Source organism: Schistocerca serialis, chromosome 4 (genome assembly GCF_023864345.2).
Source record: "Schistocerca serialis cubense isolate TAMUIC-IGC-003099 chromosome 4, iqSchSeri2.2, whole genome shotgun sequence".
NCBI lineage: Eukaryota > Metazoa > Arthropoda > Insecta > Orthoptera > Acrididae > Schistocerca > Schistocerca serialis.
This window is the reverse complement of record NC_064641.1, coordinates 285,792,617-285,815,708: the sequence shown is the minus strand read 5'-3', so window position 1 is coordinate 285,815,708 and position 23,092 is coordinate 285,792,617. Positions and strand designations below refer to the sequence as shown.

General features: G+C 40.2%; 1 protein-coding gene across 1 annotated transcript in view; it reads left to right on the top strand.

Annotated features, from left to right (window-relative positions):
• Positions 1 to 23,092, top strand: part of LOC126473883 (protein RRP5 homolog) — a 182,881-nt gene that overhangs the window by 46,364 nt on the left and 113,425 nt on the right. The window contains exons 7-11 of the mRNA XM_050101221.1: positions 1,898 to 2,121; positions 2,972 to 3,188; positions 3,771 to 4,016; positions 16,432 to 16,606; positions 18,095 to 18,261. Coding sequence (XP_049957178.1) covers positions 1,898 to 2,121; positions 2,972 to 3,188; positions 3,771 to 4,016; positions 16,432 to 16,606; positions 18,095 to 18,261 — 1,029 coding nt within the window. The remainder of the gene's footprint in view (positions 1 to 1,897; positions 2,122 to 2,971; positions 3,189 to 3,770; positions 4,017 to 16,431; positions 16,607 to 18,094; positions 18,262 to 23,092) is intronic.

Genomic DNA, 23,092 nt, shown 5'->3' with positions numbered 1-23,092 from the left:
ATACATTGTTCTGCTGTCTTCTTACATACACCCCAATATAACAGCAGCTGTAAGTGCTGGATAATTATCAAAGGACACTATTGACCCTACATTTTGCCTGCCTCACAATTAAATGACAACTCTTTGGTTGTGGACATCAGTTAGGGACAGTGTGGGACATCATAGTTGAACTGCCCTGTGCGGTTTCTTCTTTTATGTAATGCTCCCATGCAGTCTATGAAGTTGTAATGAGCATTGCATCTCTCCCAGTCCTTCATTGTGTGTACAGGTGTTCCATGTATCTTGCAGGCAATGACAGTCACTTTCATGAATCATAGCTGTCAAGTTTTCAGTGTGCCATGTGCCTATTTATGTTGTATAAGGGGCATCTATTTGTGTCCTTGCATAATAATGTATATTCCCATTTAATGTGGTGAAACTTTCATCACTTGACTCTCTTCTTGTGATAGAAGTGTGCATGAGAGGTATACATAAGGTAAAGGAAAGGCAACCACTAACCACTAACCTATAGTGGATCAATGCATGGAGCACAGTAATATATAACAGAAAACAGCATTCACACTAACTTTTGAACACTAATTCTTTTTTTAGCAATAGAGCACACACACACACACACACACACACACACACACACACACACACACACACCCTTGGACGACCAAATGCACGCTCCCGGGTTGTCGTGTCTGAATGTGTGTACTATTGCTAGTGCACAAAAACTACTGTGAATGCTATTTTCTGTTATGTCTTACTGTGTTCCACACATCGATTTGCTACAGGTGAGTGGTTGCATTTCCCTTGTTTTAGATATTGCTCCATCCAGGAATTTCCATTATTGGATATGAGAGTTGGTTTTACCAAATGCCTGTACATGGTCAATAAAGAGTGTAAAATAGCATGTTAAGTTATAACGTGTGGTAATTTTGTTTACAAGAAACATTCAGTAAGTATGGTTTGATGTCAGGACAGTTCAGATAATGGATGCATTTTTCATATGAATTTCAAATTAAGGCCATTTCTGAAGGAAATGATGGTTTTACAGGAATATGTAGATAAAATCCAATGCCATTACCATTGTGAATTGATTGAATGCCTGCACTGGACGAAACTTGGTTACTTTGTCACAGCATTGGGTACAGTTAATGTAGACCTCTGTGGTGTATATTGCTGCTAATGAAATCTCTGGCAGAAAGATGAGAGTGACACCCATGTCCCAGAATCTCAATGCAGCAACACAAATGGAAGTACGAATAGATTTAATTGATGATTAGTTGTCAACACCAAGTGTTAGCCGAGTGCAATGTTTATTAGTGAATTTGATTGAAGGAAAAAAAAAGTGTCTTGGTATCAGCTGAGTAACCTCTTCATCCAGATACAACGTTTCAGTGTTTCCTGCTTGTCACAGTACAAGATGAAGCTGTTACTTGGCTTTACAATGTGAGACGATTTCACCAGCCCGAAAACTGGCTTGAACACCACAGCTCATTACTGGGCAAGGCCCTATTCAAAATTGTATACCATTGCCTTCCTCTGGCATAACTGATCCATAAGGTGTGTTTAAATGCTATGTACTATGTATTGTGCAGCCAGAACCATAGTGCAGCTTGACATTTTCCATGTGTTCAAAACATTATGAGAGGTGAAAATCATATTCAGTGCTAGAAAAAACTCTATAGAGCATATGAAAAAAGAAAACGTAAGTCTTGGACCCATATTTTTTATTTATCTAAGTACAAGAAATGAGATACAGAATATTTTTAAGCTTGAAGTGTTCCACAATTTTAAGTATACAATATGAAGTGCACTTTTAGATTATTTACATCTTCCTCACTCAAAGCTTTGTCTGTTGTCTTTATTGTAATTGGGAAATAAATTTTAATAATGTTTTGTTTTACAGGTGATTGGTATTGATGCGAATGGTGTAAGCATTCGACTTGGAAAAAAGAACCAGGGTTTAAGAGGCTTAGTTTCAACGTTCCGTATTCGTAAGGAACTTTCAAAAGAACCAGAAGTATCACTTATTAAAAGATTGGGAAGGCTATACCCTATAGGTGCAAAACAGAAGTGCAAAGTCATAGGATACGATTTCATGGAAAGGTTATTTTTCTGCACATTTGAGAAGTAAGTTTTACACTTGACAGTTCACATTAAATCTGACATTTCAGTGGTAATCAACTGTATGGAATATTGACTTTATTCGTTATGTAAAGAGTAAGTGTGTGTGTGTGGGGGGGGGGGGGGGGGGGCTGCTCTTGGGCTTGGAATCACCTTTCCAGTTGTTTGTTGCACATTTTAGCAGGTAATAATTTATTCTGCAGAAGAGCTTGCAATTTTCTTACATCCTAAAAGTTGATGACATATGATGACACGAAATCAGATAAAAGGCAGGAATGTTTTAAGATATCTTTTATGTGGTAGTTTAGAGAAGTTTACTTGTACATATGAATATGAATGTAAGTTATTTACATGAATTTGAATTTATATACATGTTACTTGATTGCAAATCTGTCCTGTCATATAGGGTTTGTTGTTACAAATTTCACAGTTATCAAATGATGAAGTCAACGTTTAACTAGCTGTTCATATTCCTTGGATTCATCTGTGACAGCTGGTACATTTTATTTTTCCCTTGCTTTCTGCAGGAATCTGAAAACTTACACCATATGCCATTTTTTGATGTTTTCCACTTGTCATTTACATTTTGTGTTTCATTTCGCGAAATGTGTGTTGTCATTCACGTATCGTCATCCACAGTTTTGTGTGTAATTCATGTCGGTTCAGATCATGTTAGTCATTTCATCTTCGTCACAATTTTCTGATTTTGTTTGTTTGTTTTTATTTTGAACACAGTAATGTGTTGTTATTCCCAGACTCTTTATTGTTAGAAATGCAATTTGTTTCTATTCTTATTTGATTTGCCTGCCAACAATTAGGATTAAAGTGTGCACTATAAACCGACTTTTATTTACAGAAATGAATTAGAAGATCAGCCTCTTGGCAAAAATCCACTATCTCTGGGGCAGAAGGTACGATGCATAGTGAAAAAAATTGTCAAAAGTGGTCTTGCGGTGCAGGTTATACATGGCAAGAAGTTATTTGATGCTACTGTGCCACCACTGCATATGTCTGACGTGCCACTGCAACATCCAAAAAAGAAGTTTACAACGGGATTAAAATTCAATGGAAGGGTAAATATTCTGCTGAAAGAAAATTGATAAGTGTGTCATTTAAAGATGTTACATATATGTTTCAGGTTCTTTACTTGTAGTGAAGTGGCAGTGTTTCTTTGGATCACTAGTAAATGATCGTAAAGTAGTCATACAGAAGCAGTAAAAAAGATTGTGATTGTTGTCAAGCATATTTAGTCCACTCCTTGCTAAAATATAAAGGATGCTGTGGGGTTGAACTGTAGTCTTATCTTCATTAATTCCTGTTAACTAATGATGGATTTGGAAAACTTAATCCTCAGCTCCAGCCTAGAAGTGATGTAAATTTTCTTTGTGCTGAATATGGAAGGTGCTGTAATTTGAAATCCAACAGCTTTATAAAAAATGTTTTGAACCATCTAGTACTAGATCTGGGTTTGCACTAACAGTTACTTGAAAATTATAGTTAGTACTGCAATACAGATTGTGTTATTTATAATAGAGCAGCATGTCATTGAGAAATATCTTATTCTGTTCTCTTTCATTTTCACTCATTAGGTTAATCATTAATTAATGATTATTCTCAGAGATTTTAAGTGAATGAATAATTGTCATCTGGCCTAGGTTTTGTCATTGAAGGATGGCAAGTTGCGGCTGACTCTCAAACCTTCATTAGTGTCATCAAAGGTGCCTCCTGTAACAAAGCCTGAAGATGTAATACCCGGTCTAGAATGTGAAGGTGTAATTGTGCATCTATCAGAGAAAGGTGCATTGATAGCGTTTTATGGAGATGCTCGTGGTTGGCTACCTGCCAAAAAAATCAGTTTGGAGCGTGTAAATCCAGCAACAGTTTTTTATCTTGGACAAGTGGTGAGTTATATTACTGTTAGTGACGTACATTTATAAAGGCTGAAGAAAAATTTAGTTTATTCACTGTTGTTCTCATAACCAAATGTTCAGACTTATTTAGTATTATTTTAAGGTGGTAGTAGCAGCCATTCTCTCTAACAATGTAGATCTGCCTTGAAATATGGCATAGCTGCTCTCACAGGAAGGGCCCTGTTTCCAACGGGATGTGCATGACCACTTGTGCCAGCAACTGCTGTGCAGATTTTTAAATGGTTGTGTCTACCAACCTGCTGTCGATTTATGTAAATGGTAACTACAAAACTGTCGCAAAGAGTGGGTTTGACCAGCCGTTATCGAAACATGCTGATCAGGACAGCGTAGCAAACTTCAGAGGCCATGTTAACTCTTCTCCCCCTCCCTTTCCACTATCCTTGAAGCTTGGTGCTGAATTCTACAGGTGTGAAAGCTTCCACCAACACACCCTTTAGTTCTGCAACCTTTGGTCTCCACTAAACACTTCCTACAGGTATTTCTGCCTCATTCCATGTAGTTTTCACAGCATTTCCCCCTTTTTCTCATTCCCTTGTCTCCAGTACCTTATCTTTTATCTGTTGTTAAGACTTAATCATCCTTCAAATGTGCCCACAACCCCCTTGCCTTTTCTTGATCCATTTTTTAATCTGAACACCCATATGTGTAAAGCTTTGAATTATGTCCTTCTTTTTGGAAGTGAACAGATTGTGGCTTCTTTTGTGAACACAAGCAGTTTTTTGCTGTCGTATGTCTATTTATTGCACTGAGTTAAGTTACTATTACTTTACAGGATAACTCCTGTTAACAAATGAAATGACCCAGCTTCAGAGATTCCACTGGTCTGATATAGATATGATTTTTTAAAATTTTGTGTGTGCATAAACATGAGCAGCAAGTGAAAATTTGTACCAAGGCTTGGAAGTGAACTTGGGTCTCCTGCTTAGTAGGTGGATGTATTAGCCACTAAGCCAGCTTGGCAGAGCGGTTCACCAACTGCAGGGATTACCCCGGCATGTGTCCCTCCCTCCTCGATCCAGATTCTCACTGCTGCCCCAGTCTACTTTAAATTGTCTCTTACACACAAATAGAATTGCCAAGGCCCCGATGTTCTGGAATAGCACCTCAGCAACAAACATAAATGGGGGGATCCAGCCTGAAACCCAGGTGCAGGTACATACACAAATGAAATTACACTGTTTCAGAGACTTTACTGGTCTCATACAGATATGATTTTTTGAAAAATTTTCTTGTGTATATAGACCGGAGCGATGAGTGAAAATTTGTACCAAGGCTGAGAATCGAACCCGGGTCTCCTGTTTACTAGGCAGGTGCGTTAGCCACTAAGCCACCTTGGCACATTGGTTCACACAACAGCGCAGATTACCTGCAGCTTGGTTACAGGCAGGATCCTCCATTTATATTCGACGCTGAGGTGCTATTCCAGAACATGGAGAGCTTCAGCAATTCTGTTCGTGTGTAAGGGGAGGAATTCAAAGTTGACTGGAGCGGCAGTGAGAATTTGGATCAAGGAGGGAGGCATGCCAGGGTAACCCGTGCAGTTGTGTGAACCGCTGTGCCAAGGCGGCTTAATGGCTAACGCACCTGCCTAGTAAGCAGGAGACCTGGGTTTCATTTCCTGATGTGGTTTGTGTGTTCGCAGCAGCTAAGGTAACATATTCAGATCTCATTAGTACACTGAAATGGGGCCTGGTGCAGCTGTAGTTAGCCCTATCAGTTGTAAATGCCATATTCTCTTTCAGATGTTTGGGTTCTCTGATCAGATTAGATAACTTATTGTGATCTTCAGTCCGAAGACTGGTATGATGCAGCTCTTCATGCTAGTTTACCCTGAGGAAGTCTCTTCATCTCTATGTTACTCCTGCAGCATACATCTATTTAAACCTGCTAATTGTCTCAGTGTACTATTTATACCGTTCAAATTTCTCTTCATAACAAAGTGATGATTCATTGATACCTGTAGATGTATTGTACCAATCAAACCTTTATTTTAGTCAATTTGTGCCAATATTTTAAATTGTCTTTGATCTGCTTTATTTGTTGTACCTAATAGTGGAAAATGCATGGGGCTGAACTTACAAAGAAATTGGCTACTGCTTGTAAACAGCTAGCAGCGATGATGGTCGTAGGCAGTAGGCTTCAATCCCTGTGCTTGGTTGTGGCAGCAGTATGGTACCTGGGATGGAGGCTGTGGCACCTCTTGTACTTCTAGCATCATCTGGGATTCGTCACACCAGTTAATATAGTTGATTTATCCCCATCTGACACTGGATATTGGATATTTGGATGTTATGCAAATGTGGTTATTAGCTACATGGCTGTTCCTGTATGCCTTAACAAGAAACGTGTATTGCAGATTGTTGCTTGTAAGATATCGGAACAAGCATGAGTTGCTTCATCTTTTCATACTGGGAACAGTTTTATTGTAATCTGTGAACTTGCTTAGGGGGACATGTTGGGGGAGAGGGGGGAGATGGGAGCTCTCTGAGATATGGAGGAGACCATGTTGCCATCTCATGAAATCACTGGGTGCAGCCAACTGCAATTTGTGGTTCATAACAGGGCTGAAGGTGAGTGGAAGCCCTAAATGGAAGACTCGTCTACTTCTACATATATACTCCACAAACCATCATATGGTGCATGGCAGATGGTACCTCATATTACAACTAGTCATTTCCTCTCCTGTTCCCCCTACGAATAGAGTGAGGTAATCCTATAGTAATCTTGATGCAGTTTTCTTGACCTGTTCAGTAGGGTGCGGAACTGCTGGGTCTCTTGAAAAGTTCAGCAGTGTACAGCATGTAGGAAGCCGTGGCTGAATCACTTATACTTTTTGTGAAGTAGGGTACGCGTACCTACTGATCAGAAAAGAGGTAGTCAACTGCAGAAGCTTTCAGGCTGGGAGTCCTGATCTACTGTCACAAACTAACATTACTAAAGAACACACAGTACTTAGAGCATAAAGTGACTGAAACCATAAATTAAAGCAAGAGTATCTTAAATTCTTTGTGTAGTAAATATCAACAAGATAGGATAGACTATCAGTGCTATTGACCTGATTATTTCTATTAAAAACTGAGCACTGTCTAGTATGATTATTAAAATTGAGATTCAAGATAGTATAAGGGAATGTAAGTATCACAGTAGGAACTGTTTTTATCAGCTGACAACATCAAATATTAAAGTGCTGAAAAATTTTGGGGAAATCTTAAAGATACCACTTTTAAATACCACTTCTTTAACATCATCATTTACCACTCCTTCCTCTCCACCGTAAAACACGCCACTTCATACTTCTTTGTCACTTTCTTTTTGGCAAGAGTTATTGAACATTTGAGAAAAGTAAACAGTTTTGCCCACAATTTTTTTGTTCCTGTTGCTTTAGCAGCTACTTTATCTCGTTCCACTAAGCTGATATGTTTAGATCTGGCAGGTCTCTCATTGGTTGACGTCCATGAAATATTGTGTCCACCAGTGGCTGACATCTCTCAAATGTGATGGCGATATCTGCAGGTTTCCACAGGCTGGTGTTTCCTCGGGTTCTCGGCTCAAGTCCTTTTTCGTACAGTTTCTCTTCTAAGCATGAAATTCAGATATCTTTCTATGTGTTTGCCCATACATTGGCAACTTTCATCACATTTATTCACTCTGTCATGAATATGATTTCTGCCTTAGCAATTTGTGTAATTTCAACAATTTTGTAATTGGAACCATCCTCAGTTCGAGGTACCATTTGTAATGTTACCAATTTGTTTGTTATTTTGCCTCATAAATCATGGACTTTTGCCTTTAAATACCTTCCTTAACTCATCACGGTTCTTTTGTGAGTTCATGTGTGGTGCACACGGGGCCCAGAGCTATTGTAGCCCCATTCTTCTTTCCCTGTTCAATCAAAGAAAACCACCCATGCTGATTTCTAAATCTCTTGGCAGTTTTTGTATTTGATAAATATCATGCTGGGTGTTCCTAACACCATTTTCACTGTTTGGTGTTTTGATAAATTCATTTTCAATCAGGCAGTGCAGGCCAATACCTTATGAACAGCTTTGCAAGCTGTTGCTAAGTCTACTTAAAACAGATCACCAACCATTATTTGAAAGGTTCCTGTGTTGTAAAATCTTAAGGTTAACATTGACATTGCACTCAGTGACTGATTTCATCAGATAGTCTCTGAGTCTTAGTTCCAACTGCTCTATGGTACTTTCCTCCAAATGAAACCCCCAGCTTAAATGAATTGTTATTTAACTCCAAGAGTAGATTCGCCTTGTCACGGAACATTCGGGGAACTTGCTGGACCTTGTTGTCAGTGTCCTTAGTAGTTGCATCTGAATATTCACATATCTGTAAAGCAAACAATAGGAAACAACGAAATTCACATTGTATAGGGTTGTTGCACACGGAATTTTGCCCAGTGGTAAAGTGCTGCTTGTGGGAGCATACAGGGATGAGGTGGGGAGAGGGTAGGGCAGCTAGGTGCAGTTGGGAGGTTAGATGGATGGATGGGGGGGGGGGGGGGGGGGGAGCGGGGCAGTAGAAAAGGAGAGAAGTAAAAAACGTCTGTGGGTGACTTGGTGGAGTAGAGGTCTGCGTAGTGCTAAAATGGGAACAGGTTAGGGGATAAGTGGGTGAAGGACAATGACTAATAAAGGTTGAGGCCAGGAGGGTTAAGGAAACGTAGGATATATTGCAGGAAGAGTTCCCACCTGCACAATTCAGAAAAAACAAAAACAGAAAAAAAACTGGTGTTTGTAGCAAGGATTCAGGTGAACAACTGTGAAGCAGTCATTAAAATGAAGAACATTATGACAATGTGCTCAGCAACTGGGTGCTCCAGCAGTTTCTTGGCCACAGTCATCAAATCAACCCCTGTAATCCATCCACCTATAAACCCTGTCAAAGTGACCCCATTCCAGAAATCAGCAGGATCTCCAGTCCCTCATCAAATCCTTAGGCCCATCCCAGAACCTCTCCTTCAAGCCCATCTCTCTCCTCACCCCTACCACTTGTGCACTCCTACCTTCTATGTGCTTCCTGAAATCCATAAACCCAACCACCAAGGGCACCCCATTGTGGCTGGATAGCATGCCCCCACTGAGAGAAACTCTGCTCTCATAGACCAACACTCTAAGCCTATTACTTGCAACCTACCTTTCTATGTAAAAGTTACTGACTATTTCCCCAACCAACTCACCATAGTTCCTGTTTCTTTACCATGTGATGCCCTGCTCATCACTATTGATGCCACCACCCTTTACACTAACATCCCTAATGCCTATGGCCTTGCTGCTTATGAACACTATCTTTCCCAATGCCCAATGGATTCCAAACTTACAGACAGAGCTTCGATATGGCAATGGGTACCTTCATGGCACCATCCTGTGCCAACCTATTCGTGGGCTATCTAACATGAAACTGTCTAACCACACAGAGTCCCAAACCTCTCACTTGGTTCAGATTCATTGATGACAGCTTCCTGATCTGGATGGAGGATGAGGACACCCTATCCACATTCCTCCAGAACCTCAACACTTTCTTCTCCATTCACTTCACCTGGTCTTCCTCAACCTAACAAGCTACTTTCCTCAATGTTGACCTCCACCTCAAAGATGGCTACATCAGTACCTCCTTACATATCAAACCTACTAACCACCAGCAGTACATAGACTTCGACAGCTGCTACCCATTCCATACCAAGCAGTGCCATCCACACAGCCTAGCCACCCGTGACTCACTGTTGCATCTGTAGTGATGACCAGTTCCTCTTGAGGTATACCGAGGGTCACAGTAAGACCTTCACAGACCATAATTCACCTCCCAACCTTGTATAGAAATAGATATATGCCTTATCCCTCCAGTCACCCCCCTCCCCCTGCGGCCCCCCCCCCCCCCACCTTCCAAAGTCCCACCATCTGGCCACAGAGGAGCATTGCCCTCATGACTCAGTAACTCCTAGGAATGGAGCAACTGAATCCATCAGAGTTTTGACTACGTCTCGTCGTACTCTGAAATGAGGAATGTCCTATCCTGTATCCTTCCCACCTCTCCGACAGTGGTATTCCATCACCCACTGAATCTACATAATATCCTTGTCCATCCCTACATAACTCCTGCTCCCAACCCCTTGCATCATGGCTCATATTCCTGTGGTATACGTAAATGCAAGACCTGTCCTATACCTCCTCCTGCTACCACCTTCTCCATTCTGGTCATAAGCATCACCTATTCCATTAAAGGCAGACCTACCTGTAAAACTGGTCATGTGATCTACAAGCTAAGCTGCAACCACTGTGCTGCGTTCTATGTGGGCTTGACAGTCAAGAGGCTGGCTGGCTGTCTGTCTGTATGAATGGCCACTGACATACTGTGGTCGAGTAACTCCTGGACCACCCAGTTGCTGAGCACAGTGTCCAACATAATATTCTTCACTTCAGTGACTGCTTCACAGCCTGTGCTCTCTAGAGCCTTCCTACCAACACCAGATTTTCTGAATTATGCAAGTGAAAACTCTCCCTGCAGTATATCCTACATACCTGTAAGCCTCCTGTAAGTCCTTCATCCACTTATCTCCTCTGTTTTCACTCCAGCACTACACAGCTCTCCCCTGTTTCCACTCCAGCACTACACAGCTCTCCCCTGTTTCCACTCCAGCACTACACAGCTCTCCATTCCACTACGCACCCACAGTCTTTTTACTTGTCTTCTTTTGTGCTGCCCCCTTCCCCTGGCCCCCTCCCTGACCTGCAGTCTACCGGTCAGACTGCACCTAGCTGCCCTACTTTCTCTCCATCTCATTCCTGTATGCTCCCACTAACAGCAATTCACTGTCCCCCACACCTATTCTGGTATCCCTCCCCCTCCCCAACCCAACATCCTCTTTACCTCCACTACCCAGACTGCTTTTTCCTTCATGCACAGCTGCTTGCACTTTGGCCTGGGCAGCCAGAGATGATTGTAATATGTGTGTGTGTTTTGTCTAATTCAGAAGAAGGCCTTTTGGGCTGAAAGTGTACTTGTTTGACAGTCTTTTTGTTGTGCCTGTCTGTGACTCAGAATCTCTGCTCTATGATGAGTAGCTATCTATTCTTTATTATGAAGTTCTTGCTGGAAGTGAAAGAACCTGTTCTGATAGATAGCCCAAAGGATGGAAGTACAAGACAAAGAGCTGAATAAAATGTGACAACATTGGCAAGGGGGAAAAATTCAATCAATGGACAATGACTGGTTACCTCAACAAGTGATGCAATACCACCGAGCAGAATGTGAAACTTGGGGAGACCTCATAGAAGATGGACTGAAGTGTGGTCTTATAGCTGATGGTCACTAGATCTGTGAAATGTAGAACAAGAAGAAAATATGGTGGTAACTTCTTATTGGAAGAAATAGTTAAGATCTTCTTGATGTGAAGATGGTCATTAGGTTAACTGGACAATTGCAGTAAAGGACTGTAAGTGTGTTCCACGGGGGCAACTAACTATGTTAAAATGTGACTTTTTCCACTTCTGTTGTATTTATTTTAGTGGTTGATGACAAGTTTCTGCCTCTTAGGCCTTTTTTAAGTGATTTTCTGCATAAAGGAAAGCACACTACTTCACCTCCATGAATAGAAACACAATTATATGAATTATCAGAAAGATTGTTACTAACAGTAGAAAAATATGCCATATGTATTGAAATGACATTGTCTTTAAATGTAAATTTTCTTTTTGGTTTTTGTTGATGTGTATGTTATCTTGTTAGTTTGACAGCTTTACATTTTAATAGGACACAAAATTTACAAATATTAAGTTGATCAATGAATAAAGTTAAGGAAGGGATAATACTTTCAGACAACTAAGATTATATATTTCTGTGTGTATTTGAAGAGAGTTAAAAAGAGTAAAGAATAAAAATATGGAAAATAAAAATGCAATAAAAGTATTGTATGTGTTGAGGTAAGAATAAAATTTAAACTGCATTTATTGTCGAGACTATTTTTGATTAACCATTAGCAGAATGTGAGTGAACTTTTCGAGAAGCTTTCGATTCTGGAGATCTGTTTGTTCATTAATACGGTACCTGGTTGACTAAAAAATGGCTGAAAATTTCAGTTTCTTCGAAGATATTCATTTTTTCCCTTTCTTAGTAGAAATGGAGCTTCCCATTAATGTGTTTGGACATATGTTTGTTGTTTAAGAGATGTAATGCAAAGGTACTTGTATTGTTATGTTTGATTTTATGTGCTCATTCAAAGATAATTTTCAAGAGTGATCGCCTATTGAACATGCAGGCCCCCAGTAATCTATATTGAATGTGTAACTCAAATGTCCATCACACAATTTTGGTGGTGGGGAATTATGGTAAATGTTTAGTGCATTGGGGAACATAGTTTATTACTACTGAGTGTGTACAGCAGTGAGTGAAAGCATTGTAGTTTTGTGTGCTAATAGTTTCAGAGGGTGAAATCTAATTCCTTGGTTATATTGTGTGGAAATCTGTTTGAAATTTTGTTGGAACTTCAGATTGCTTCCAAACAAGGATGGCAGAAATTGTGTAGAATGTCATGAACTCAACTGTGTGAAACTTTGCAAGGAAGGTGTGGATGCTGATTTTCCTTCGCAGTTGTCCTCCACCCAATGCCACGGGAACATCTGTAAGAAAGAACACATGACTGACAGTGCCAAGTTATCTATTGAGAAGAACATCATTTTAGTTTCTTGTTGGATAAGACACTATAATGTACAAGGAACAGAATCTGAAACACAATTGTGCATGAACACTGTTTACTGTTTTTGCCAAGAAGTCTGTTACATCATGGTCGTGAATGATAATGTTCCAGTCAGTGGACAAAACAAGATTGTCGAAATAGACAAATCACATATCACTGCTAGGAAATACCAGACAGGATGGTCATTGAGAAATGAAGTTGAACATGTTTGAGCATTTGGTGGCATTGAAAGAGAATCTTGCAAGTGCATTATAGTTAAAGTTTATTCAAGGGGGAAGAAAATTTTAGTTCCTCTGATAAAGCACTTTATATTGCTCGATATGAAGGTGATAACAGATGACTTTGTCATACAGCACCTTAAAAACAGAAGGATTTCATCATGAATTTGCGAATCATTCTGTTGAATTTGTGTCTTCGGACAGTCCAGCTTCCCATACACAGAACATCAAACGCTTCTATGAAAATCTATCAAATCATTGATAAAAAGAGATCTGTGTTCAGGAGATCGGAACAAAATCTACCTCTTCCAATACGTATATTTCACCAGCTTGAGGCTACGTGGAAAAATTGACCCTCATGATACTCTCCAAATATTTCTGACTGACATAGCAAGAGTGTACGCAGGTTCTGGGAAAAAAAAGGACTTCTGTTGTTGGGCTATATAATTTCGTGCGGTTCACTGACCTGGTGCAAGTGTTTCAATTGGATGCCATTTTGGTGACTTGCCGGTGGCCGAGCGGTTCTAGGCGCTCAGTCCGGAACCACGCAACTGCTGCGGTCGCAGGTTCGAATCCTGCCTCGGGCATGGATGTGTGTGATGTCCTTAGGTTAGTTAGGTTTAAGTAGTTCTAAGTTCTAGGGGACTGATGACCACAGATGTTGGGTCCCATAGTGCTCAGAGCCATTTGAACCGTTTTTTTTGATGACTTGCGTGTCCCTAACCATCCTCAGTTATCCAACCAGGGAAAGTGTACATACAGTTCAATGTGGAATCCGAACCACATACCATCTGCTGACTCCTCACAACGTTGAGAGGTGAAGGCTGGGTTAAAACGCATACTGAAAAATCCAAGATCCAACTTGTATTCGATCCCGTGACCTCTGGGTTTTGAGTCAAGTGCTTTACTGCTAGACCACCAGTCCCGGCTCTGCAAGCGGCTTATATAACACGAGGAATGGTGCATGAAGAAGATGTGGGAAGTTACCATTTAAATTGTTTCCAAAAGTTTCTGCCAGTTTTCATGATATGCAGTTCACCATAACTGACACATCCAATTTGGTATATACCTGGCTTATTAAATGGATTTGTTATATTGCTAGCGTGTCTTATAATATGACTAATATTATTTTCAATACAGACCTCAATTTTAAACAATGGAAAATTGAGGATGGAATGTAACAATACTAGGAAAAGGAAAGTTGCTGCTCACCATAAGTGGAGATGCTGTGTTGTGGATAGACACAACAAAAAGACTATTTCAAATAAAGCTTTTGGGCAGTAAGGCCTTCGTCAAAAGCAGACAAGATACAAGCGTGCACACACACACACACACACACACACACACACACACACACACACACACAGGCGCGCGCATGTCTGCAGTCTCAGGTAACTGAAACCACATTCAGCATCTCCGATGTATGGGGAGTAGCAAATTTCCTTGTCTTAATGTTGTTACAGACCTCAATTTTGATATTCATATTTTTAAAAGTTGTGACTATTTTGTCTGAAATGTTTCTGTGATAGGGCAGAACTACAAATTTAATCTTTTGCTTGACTTTCTTTCTTTCGTTCTAGAGTTATTTCATTTGCATCTGACTTTTGCTTAACTTTCAGTTTCTGTGTGTACATTTGTTGAGTAAAGGAAATATGGTGTAAAATTATTTACTTTAGCTAAATTTTCTAGGACTGCCATGTCTTTGTTGATCTCATATTCATCAAGTTGAAAATGTATTGATCTCTATATCTTTGAGTGATAGCTTTTTATAGATTTCTGTGTGTAATGATTCTTTGCTGATTAATGTGTCTGTAGTGGCTGGTTTTCAAAAATTTCCAAATTTGTGCATATAATTTCCTGTCTTTATTGTAATGTTTAAACAGTTAATACAGTTATTTATTTAACTTAATTTTATCCATTATAGTTGTTTCTGGAGCTACATTACCTCTTTTATTAGCTTTTTGCACTGGAGTTGTGTGAACATTCCTATTATGCTCCTGCACACTCTAAACAGAACCATGATGAAATGCACTTTTGTTTAAACTTTCTCTGTCTCGTATATTAATCCTATTGGCAAATATTGCAGACCAATGAGCTCACTGGATGAATGAGGTGTTAGTAAACTACCACCTTCATGTGTGAATTACATTTTCTGAGGATTCTTACAATTAATCTCATTCTAGCATATTTGGTTTTCTTGTGCCCTTTTGCTGCTGTAGATGTGCTCTCTGCATTTCGTGCTGAGCATGACTTTGGTTTCGCTATACTGCTCACCAAATGCTGCTACCTGTGCTGAGAGATGGCTTTCTAGCCACTGTAAAATACTTATGATCCAATTTTAGGAAAACTATTCACTAAAATATTTGATTTTTGTACATATTACAGTGTGATATCTTCATTCGATAAAGGACTGAATTTCCGTTTGTTATTCATCATAGTTACTGTGCTGCACAGATTAAGTAAAACATTGCACGAAATTTTAAAGAGTTTGCAGTGGTAAAAATTCATTGCCTAAACTTGCATATGGCTGATTTAAGCTCGTATATTGCCATGTATGAAATGTAGATAAGATATCAGAATTTTACTTAAAATTGAGAGCTGAGGAATATCTCATTTTGTTCTTGAGTTATTGGTTTTATATCCGGCAGATGGTTGTGCACGGCACACCCAGTTCTGTCCCTGAACATCAGGAACATGTTGTCAAACAATCGTTATATTTCATAAACAGTTCAAGGTATTGAAACAAGGTCTTGCAAATTATTGCATGCAAAGAGGCATGTATGTTGTATGGTAAACACTTGAAACTTTTGTATTCACTCAGACATTGAAGTAACTCATCTGCAGCAGTGAGAGGTCAGTGAAGGGAAGTGGGTCATATGTACACATCAATAGTGCTTAAAGGAGAACCCAGAGGCTGAGTTTAAACACCTCAGCAGCACCTGGGTAGTGGCAGAGTATGACGAGATAACTCATTATCATGGTTGTGTTACCCTTTAAATTACTCTTGACACATGCTCCTAGATATTCAACAGTTACAATTGTTTACAGTGTTTGATTTCCAATTGTATAATCAGCAATAATTGATATTTGTGCCTATTTATGTGCAGCACATTAAATTTGTTTATGTTGACGATCAGGTTCCAGTCCCTAGACCAAGTGTTGCAGATCTTACTGCATTTCATTACAGTTTTCTAGTGAGTTGGATTTCCTGTACACAACAGCATCATCTGCAAACAGTTTTACAGAGGTTCTTATGTTAACCAGCATATCATTTGTATATATTGTGATCTTAATATTTCTATATCACTGGGGTATTCCACAAAATTTAGTGTTTTACCAATTGAAGGCTTAGCATTTGAAACAGACATATATCAGTTTATGATCTTGCTATGTTCCTGTTTATTTTCATATTGATTTTCATGTTTATTTGGATCTACAGTTATCACTATAATTCCATGTTTAGGTTTGCTGTTATGTTGATGAAGTTAACTTGGATAAAAATAGTGTAATCCTTACACTATTGCCTCATGGAAAAGCCAGTACTCATACAAATATTAAATTTGGAACTGCTTACAACTTGGTGGTGAAAAGTGTCCAACCTGATGGCCTGCATGTAGCTGTTGAAGGAGTCAGTGCAGGTGAGTTACTGTTAATGATACACTTTGACATGTTCTATTGTGTATGCCCTTTAAATTCGTAAAATATTTTCAATTAGAATGAGTGGTTCATGTAGTTGCCATTGAGGAAGTATTAAGTTAACATAAAATACTGCTGTACCAAAATTGAAAGAAATTTAGCAATTGCTCTGTGCATTTTGAAGCACCATGGGTGGTAAGTGCACTGGTCTTGCACACAGGAATGATGTTTGAACCTTGATCCAACCATCCTGATTTAGTGACAAAATAAAACACCTACAGCCTAGCAACATTGGTTGGAGTGCTGACGCATTATTTGCATATCCAGTTACGCTGGCAACTGATGTGATGTATATAGGGATCATATCAACCCATACTGCATCAACAACAGCCTGAAGATTGAGGCGTTGAAACTGGTTGCAACAAAATAAAATAAAATTGTAAGGATGGCTGTAGGTGTTTTACTTTGTCACAATAGTAAACAGCCATTGCCTCAAAGACCTCCTGCCAAAAGGATCGACACACACACACACAAAATCCTGATTTAGGTTTTCCATTGTTTCAAAAATCAGTTAAGATGAAATGGATATGTCCAATTTCCTTCATCATTTTTGACCACCACAAGCTTGTGCTCTACCTCTAATGAAGTTGTTGGATAGCAGATAGTGATGCAGCTGGATAAATGGCATGAGTTCATGATGAAACCAAATACATTATATAAACAGTATGAGTATCAATTCTTTGAACACTGTTAATACAGAGCCCAGGAGCAGGAACTGTCTTTCCAGCAAATATATGGCTCTATCTATGAATGATTCTGTGCTGGGAACAACCATAATCAGTCTGTATGTGGCAGATCTTTATGACCCTTGTGACTCAGGCCAAGTAAGGTGATGCTCAGGAAAAATAGGAATATGTAGTAAATATGTTTTTATGGACGATGCCATATTTTTCCCCATACACACAGTTCCTTCACGTAAGTAAAATAAACTACAGTTTGGTGTTTCTCATATGCAACATCTTTGCTCATTATCTTGCGCTGTTGCCACCAGGGCGATGAGTGCTGTTTATAACATCAGATGTGATTATAGGATGAATTGCATGTCATCTGTTCACTCTCTATCTAAATTAATATGTCATCAAAAACATTGTGTGTATTTTTTAAACCTGGCTTTAGTATGCAGAAAGGAAGCATGCCTCAATAGGAATGATGATACAAAATGTAAGTACCAAATATGCATACAATAGAAGTTGTTTGGTAGTACAGTATTTGCATATATGCTTCACAACCTAATTTTCCCTATATCTCTTCCGAGTTAACTCTGTGTTTGTGCATTATACTTTTAGACACATAATTGAATATATCAAGTTCATTGTATGTAATAAAAGAAAGAAAGCTTTAATCTGGACCCAATAAAACATATCTAATCAGTGAAGTTTGTTATTTAAGCAATACTTAGGAAACCACTAAACTTCTAACTTTTTTTCCAGTGGTTGCGGGGCTCGTCCCATTGCATCTTTTAAGTGACCACACTGGACTGTTACATCTGTTACTACAAACATTCCAGACAGGAGAAACTTTGCATAATGTGTTTTGTTGTGAGGAGGGTTTGCATCCGAAATTCACCCTGAGGCAGTCACTTAATAATTTCTTCAATGTGAGTATGAGAATATAGCAAAGCCTTAAATGTTAATTATCACTGCATGTAGAGCTCACAGTGTGTCATATTTTCTATTATTGTTGTGTTCATTCTGTAGTATTAATGCATAGATAAACCTATAATAGAAAGGAGATCAGTAAAACTTTTAGCTCTCGTTTTCCAGTATACTTGGACAGAATTTGAGGTTGAAAACACAGTTGAGATTTCTTTGTAGTTTCTTCCTTTTTATTGCACTGGATCCAGTTGTGCTTATGCACAAACTTCCATATTCTTTCAAGGTTTATTCATTCTTGAGATAAATCTAAAACCCAACTGATTGGTGGTTACAAAAGTATGACTAGCCATTATGGATGATTTAATAGGTAGAAAAATCACCATTCTGCTGAGAAGATACTACATTGTCAACTGTAACTCACTGGTTCAGAAGTGCAATTTCATACTCACTGACACTATATAAGTATGGAGTGAGGTGGTTCAGTGATTAGCACAGTGGAATAGTATTTGGGAAGATGACAGTTGAAATTCCCATCAAGCAATCCAGATTTAGGTTTTCTATGATTTCCCCCTAAATTGCTTAAGGCAAATGGCGGGATGGTTCCTTTGAAAGAGCACAGACAACTTCCTTCCTTGTCCTTCCCTAATCCAAGTTTGTGCACCATCTCCAATGATCTCATTATTGACGTACATTAAACTTTGATCCCTCTGTAAACATGTTGAAAATTGATGAACATTCTGAGATTCAATTTTATGTATAAGCTTCGTCTGGCCAGTTGTAAATTTCTTCAGCTGCACTTGCACACTTCTCATTAGAGGACAGTGTCAATACACTGTACACTGCTCACCATCAAGGGCAGATGTAGGGTAGAATTCCAAAAAATTCGTTTTTTTTAATTGTATAATTTATTCTATGAGAATAACATAGCAAAGTTTCATAATTGAATTCTGGGTTGAAATATGTTTTAAAAATCTTTGTTTGGGTGTCTGCGCTTGCCATGCCCTCTCTGTCTGTACTATCATCTGCACCTTCTCTACACTATAAATTTTTTGTGCATTAATTTTTTGTTCACACAATTGAAATGAGCTGCCTATGAGTCTAAAAGGTTGTGAGAAAGAGAATATTTGCTTATTTCTTCGCTTAGAATTTGTTTTTTGATAGTGTGTGCTACAAACTTATTTCAGTTTTTAGTCTTGTATATATCAATCTTTTTTAATTTCTCGAAATAGGTTGTAACAGTGGACGCATATTCAAAGAAATGAGGAAATGTCAAATTTCACATGTAAAAGGTACAGGAAATTTAAATAACAGTGTTATACACTCCTGGAAATTGAAATAAGAACACCGTGAATTCATTGTCCCAGGAAGGGGAAACTTTATTGACACATTCCTGGGGTCAGATACATCACATGATCACACTGACAGAACCACAGGCACATAGACACAGGCAACAGAGCATGCACAATGTCGGCACTAGTACAGTGTATATCCACCTTTCGCAGCAATGCAGGCTGCTATTCTCCCATGGAGACGATCGTTGAGATGCTGGATGTAGTCCTATGGAACGGCTTGCCATACCATTTCCACCTAGCGCCTCAGTTGGACCAGCGTTCGTGCTGGACGTGCAGACCGCGTGAGACGACGCTTCATCCAGTCCCAAACATGCTCAATGGGGGACAGATCCGGAGATCTTGCTGGCCAGGGTAGTTGACTTACACCTTCTAGAGCACGTTGGGTGGCACGGGATACACGCGGACGAGCATTGTCCTGTTGGAACAGCACGTTCCCTTGCCGGTCTAGGAATGGTAGAACGATGGGTTCGATGACGGTTTGGATGTACCGTGCACTATTCAGTGTCCCCTCGACGATCACCAGTGGTGTACGGCCAGTGTAGGAGATCGCTCCCCACACCATGATGCCGGATGTTGGCCCTGTGTGCCTCGGTCGTATGCAGTCCTGATTGTGGCGCTCACCTGCACGGCGCCAAACATGCATACGACCATCATTGGCACCAAGGCAGAAGCGACTCTCATCGCTGAAGACGACACGTCTCCATTCGTCCCACCATTCACGCCTGTCGCGACACCAGTGGAGGCGGGCTGCACGATGTTGGGGCGTGAGCGGAAGACGGCCTAACGGTGTGCGGGACCGTAGCCCAGCTTCATGGAGACGGTTGCGAATGGTCCTCGCCGATACCCCAGGAGCAACAGTGTCCCTAATTTGCTGGGAAGTGGCGGTGCGGTCCCCTACGGCACTGCGTAGGATCCTACGGTCTTGGCGTGCATCCGTGCGTCGCTGCGGTCCGGTCCCAGGTCGACGGGCACGTGCACCTTCCGCCGACCACTGGCGACAACATCGATGTACTGTGGAGACCTCACGCCCCACGTGTTGAGCAATTCGGCGGTACGTCCACCCGGCCTCCCGCATGCCCACTATACGCCCTCGCTCAAAGTCCGTCAACTGCACATACGGTTCACGTCCACGCTGTCGCGGCATGCTACCAGTGTTAAAGACTGCGATGGAGCTCCGTATGCCACGGCAAACTGGCTGACACTGACGGCGGCGGTGCACAAATGCTGCGCAGCTAGCGCCATTCGATGGCCAACACCGCGGTTCCTGGTGTGTCCGCTGTACCGTGCGTGTGATCATTGCTTGTACAGCCCTCTCGCAGTGTCCGGAGCAAGTATGGTGGGTCTGACACACCGGTGTCAATGTGTTCTTTTTTCCATTTCCAGGAGTGTAGTTGCCGCTCCTCAGTGTGAAGAACAATTTTCGACAAAGTCACTGAGTTCATCGAAGAAGAAAATTAATGAAGGAATTGGTGATGCTGTGTGTAGTGCCAAAGACTAGTTTGCTGCGGATTTAGATACACTGACTTAGAATTACTTGCCAATATGATTAATGTTTCATGTGCATGTGGTAATTTGGCTCAAAGGGCACTGACAGAATTGGCGTTGCAAGTAATATACATATGTTGTGTAAAGTTTGTAAATATGATGTTTAGTTCAAGGCTTCTGCTCTCCATGAGAAGATATATGAGGCGAATACAATATTGTGTTAAGCCTTGAGATGCTTATGTGCGGGCAGAGACGGCACACATTTGTTTTGTGGTTCGATGAACATGCCTGTACCAGTGATTAGATTCTGTGGTTGCAACAGAAGACTCCTCAGTGCTCTTGAAGTTGAGTTCGAGGAGGGCATGAAAGCAGCTGTTGAGGAAGCTGTAGGTATTAACAGTGAGGGGGAGAAGGACACTGTGTAGTGAAGACTGATCTGTGTGTCTCTTGTGATGGAAACTGGGTGAAGAGGGGCCATACATAACTTCATGGTGTATCATCTGTTATTGTGGGTGCAGGGAAAATCTTAGATTTTCAAGTAATGAGCAAATATTGCTCTCAATGTGATCATCAGTCTCGGTTAACACAAAACTGAAAACTTAATTTCAAAGCAGCTGTGACCTTTAACAAAAATCTGTTTCAGGTTTTTTTATTAGCCTCTTATGCAGATGTAAACTGTGAAATTCCAGTTTTATTGCTTGATTAGTTTACGAGAAAAGGTACATTAAAGGATCAATGATAATTAAAAACTTAGATCCGTATAAAGTATATGTCAATAGGCATTTTCAAACAAAAATGGCACAGAATGTCAAACATTATGTTGTACATAGTACTCTCATGTTTTACTATTTCAGCTGTAATATTTTCGGAGATATATATGTTTAAGTATAAGAATGAATTTTGCCCTACGTCTGTCCTTAACACTATTGTGTCTGCACAATATAGTAGGAATAGTACATGATTACTTTTTGTATATTTGGGGACATACAGCATGTACGGTTCAGTATACAGAGCAGCCACCTCTGGCAGCAACAGCTCTAACCTGGCTCTAATGAGTCAAAGTGAGCTTGGATGATAGGTATGGGTGTGTCATTACACATACATACATACATACATACATACATACATACCATGGTGCATATATCTTCAGACAGAAGCCAATGGAAAGCCATACATCCACCAATATGGTGGATGAATATTAAGAAAACTAACAAATTACAGTGATGGATTCCTGACTAGAAATGGAGGAAAAAAGGTCCTATGAACGTATGTCCAGAAATACATTGTTGCTGTGGTAGATGGTGCTGACAAATGAAGTTCCTATGACAGTGGCCATGTGTTCCTTTTGTGTTGGAGGTTGTGTGATTGATACAGCAGACTGTAAGCAGCAGAATGGTCTAGTATTCATGTCAGGAACAAGCCAAGATGGTGTCTGTATATGGCCAAGCAGATGGAAACGATCAAGAGGCAGCATGGCTCTACCAAAACAAGAATCCTCGCAGACACTAAACCACTTCTCACAACAAGTCAAGCCAATTTTGGGCCTTTGTGTGATCATTGGTCCTTTAAGGCAGATGAATGTGCTGGGGGTTGGTGGACTGAGTTCTACAGGATATTGAGACAAAGCCTAGTGCAAACTCTAGGGAAGGAAAGATTTTGTCGATGTCTTTTGCACCGAGACCATCACAATTGTGGGATTTCTGTCGTCAGTCTTCTTTACTGACAAAGCAACCTTTACCAGAACTATTATAATTGATCTACATAATCGTCATTTGTGGGTGCCTGACAACTCTTGGGGAATGGTTGAGGCATTTCATCAGCATCAGTACACCATCAGTGCGTTGGCAGGGATTGTGTGCAACCACATACTTGGATCATTTATTATTCCTGCAGAATACTCCGTCTGGGCTGCTTGAGAATATGTCTTTGGCAGTAAGACAGGTTATGTGGTTTCTGCATGATGGAGCACCAGCCCACTTCTGCATTACAGTTTACC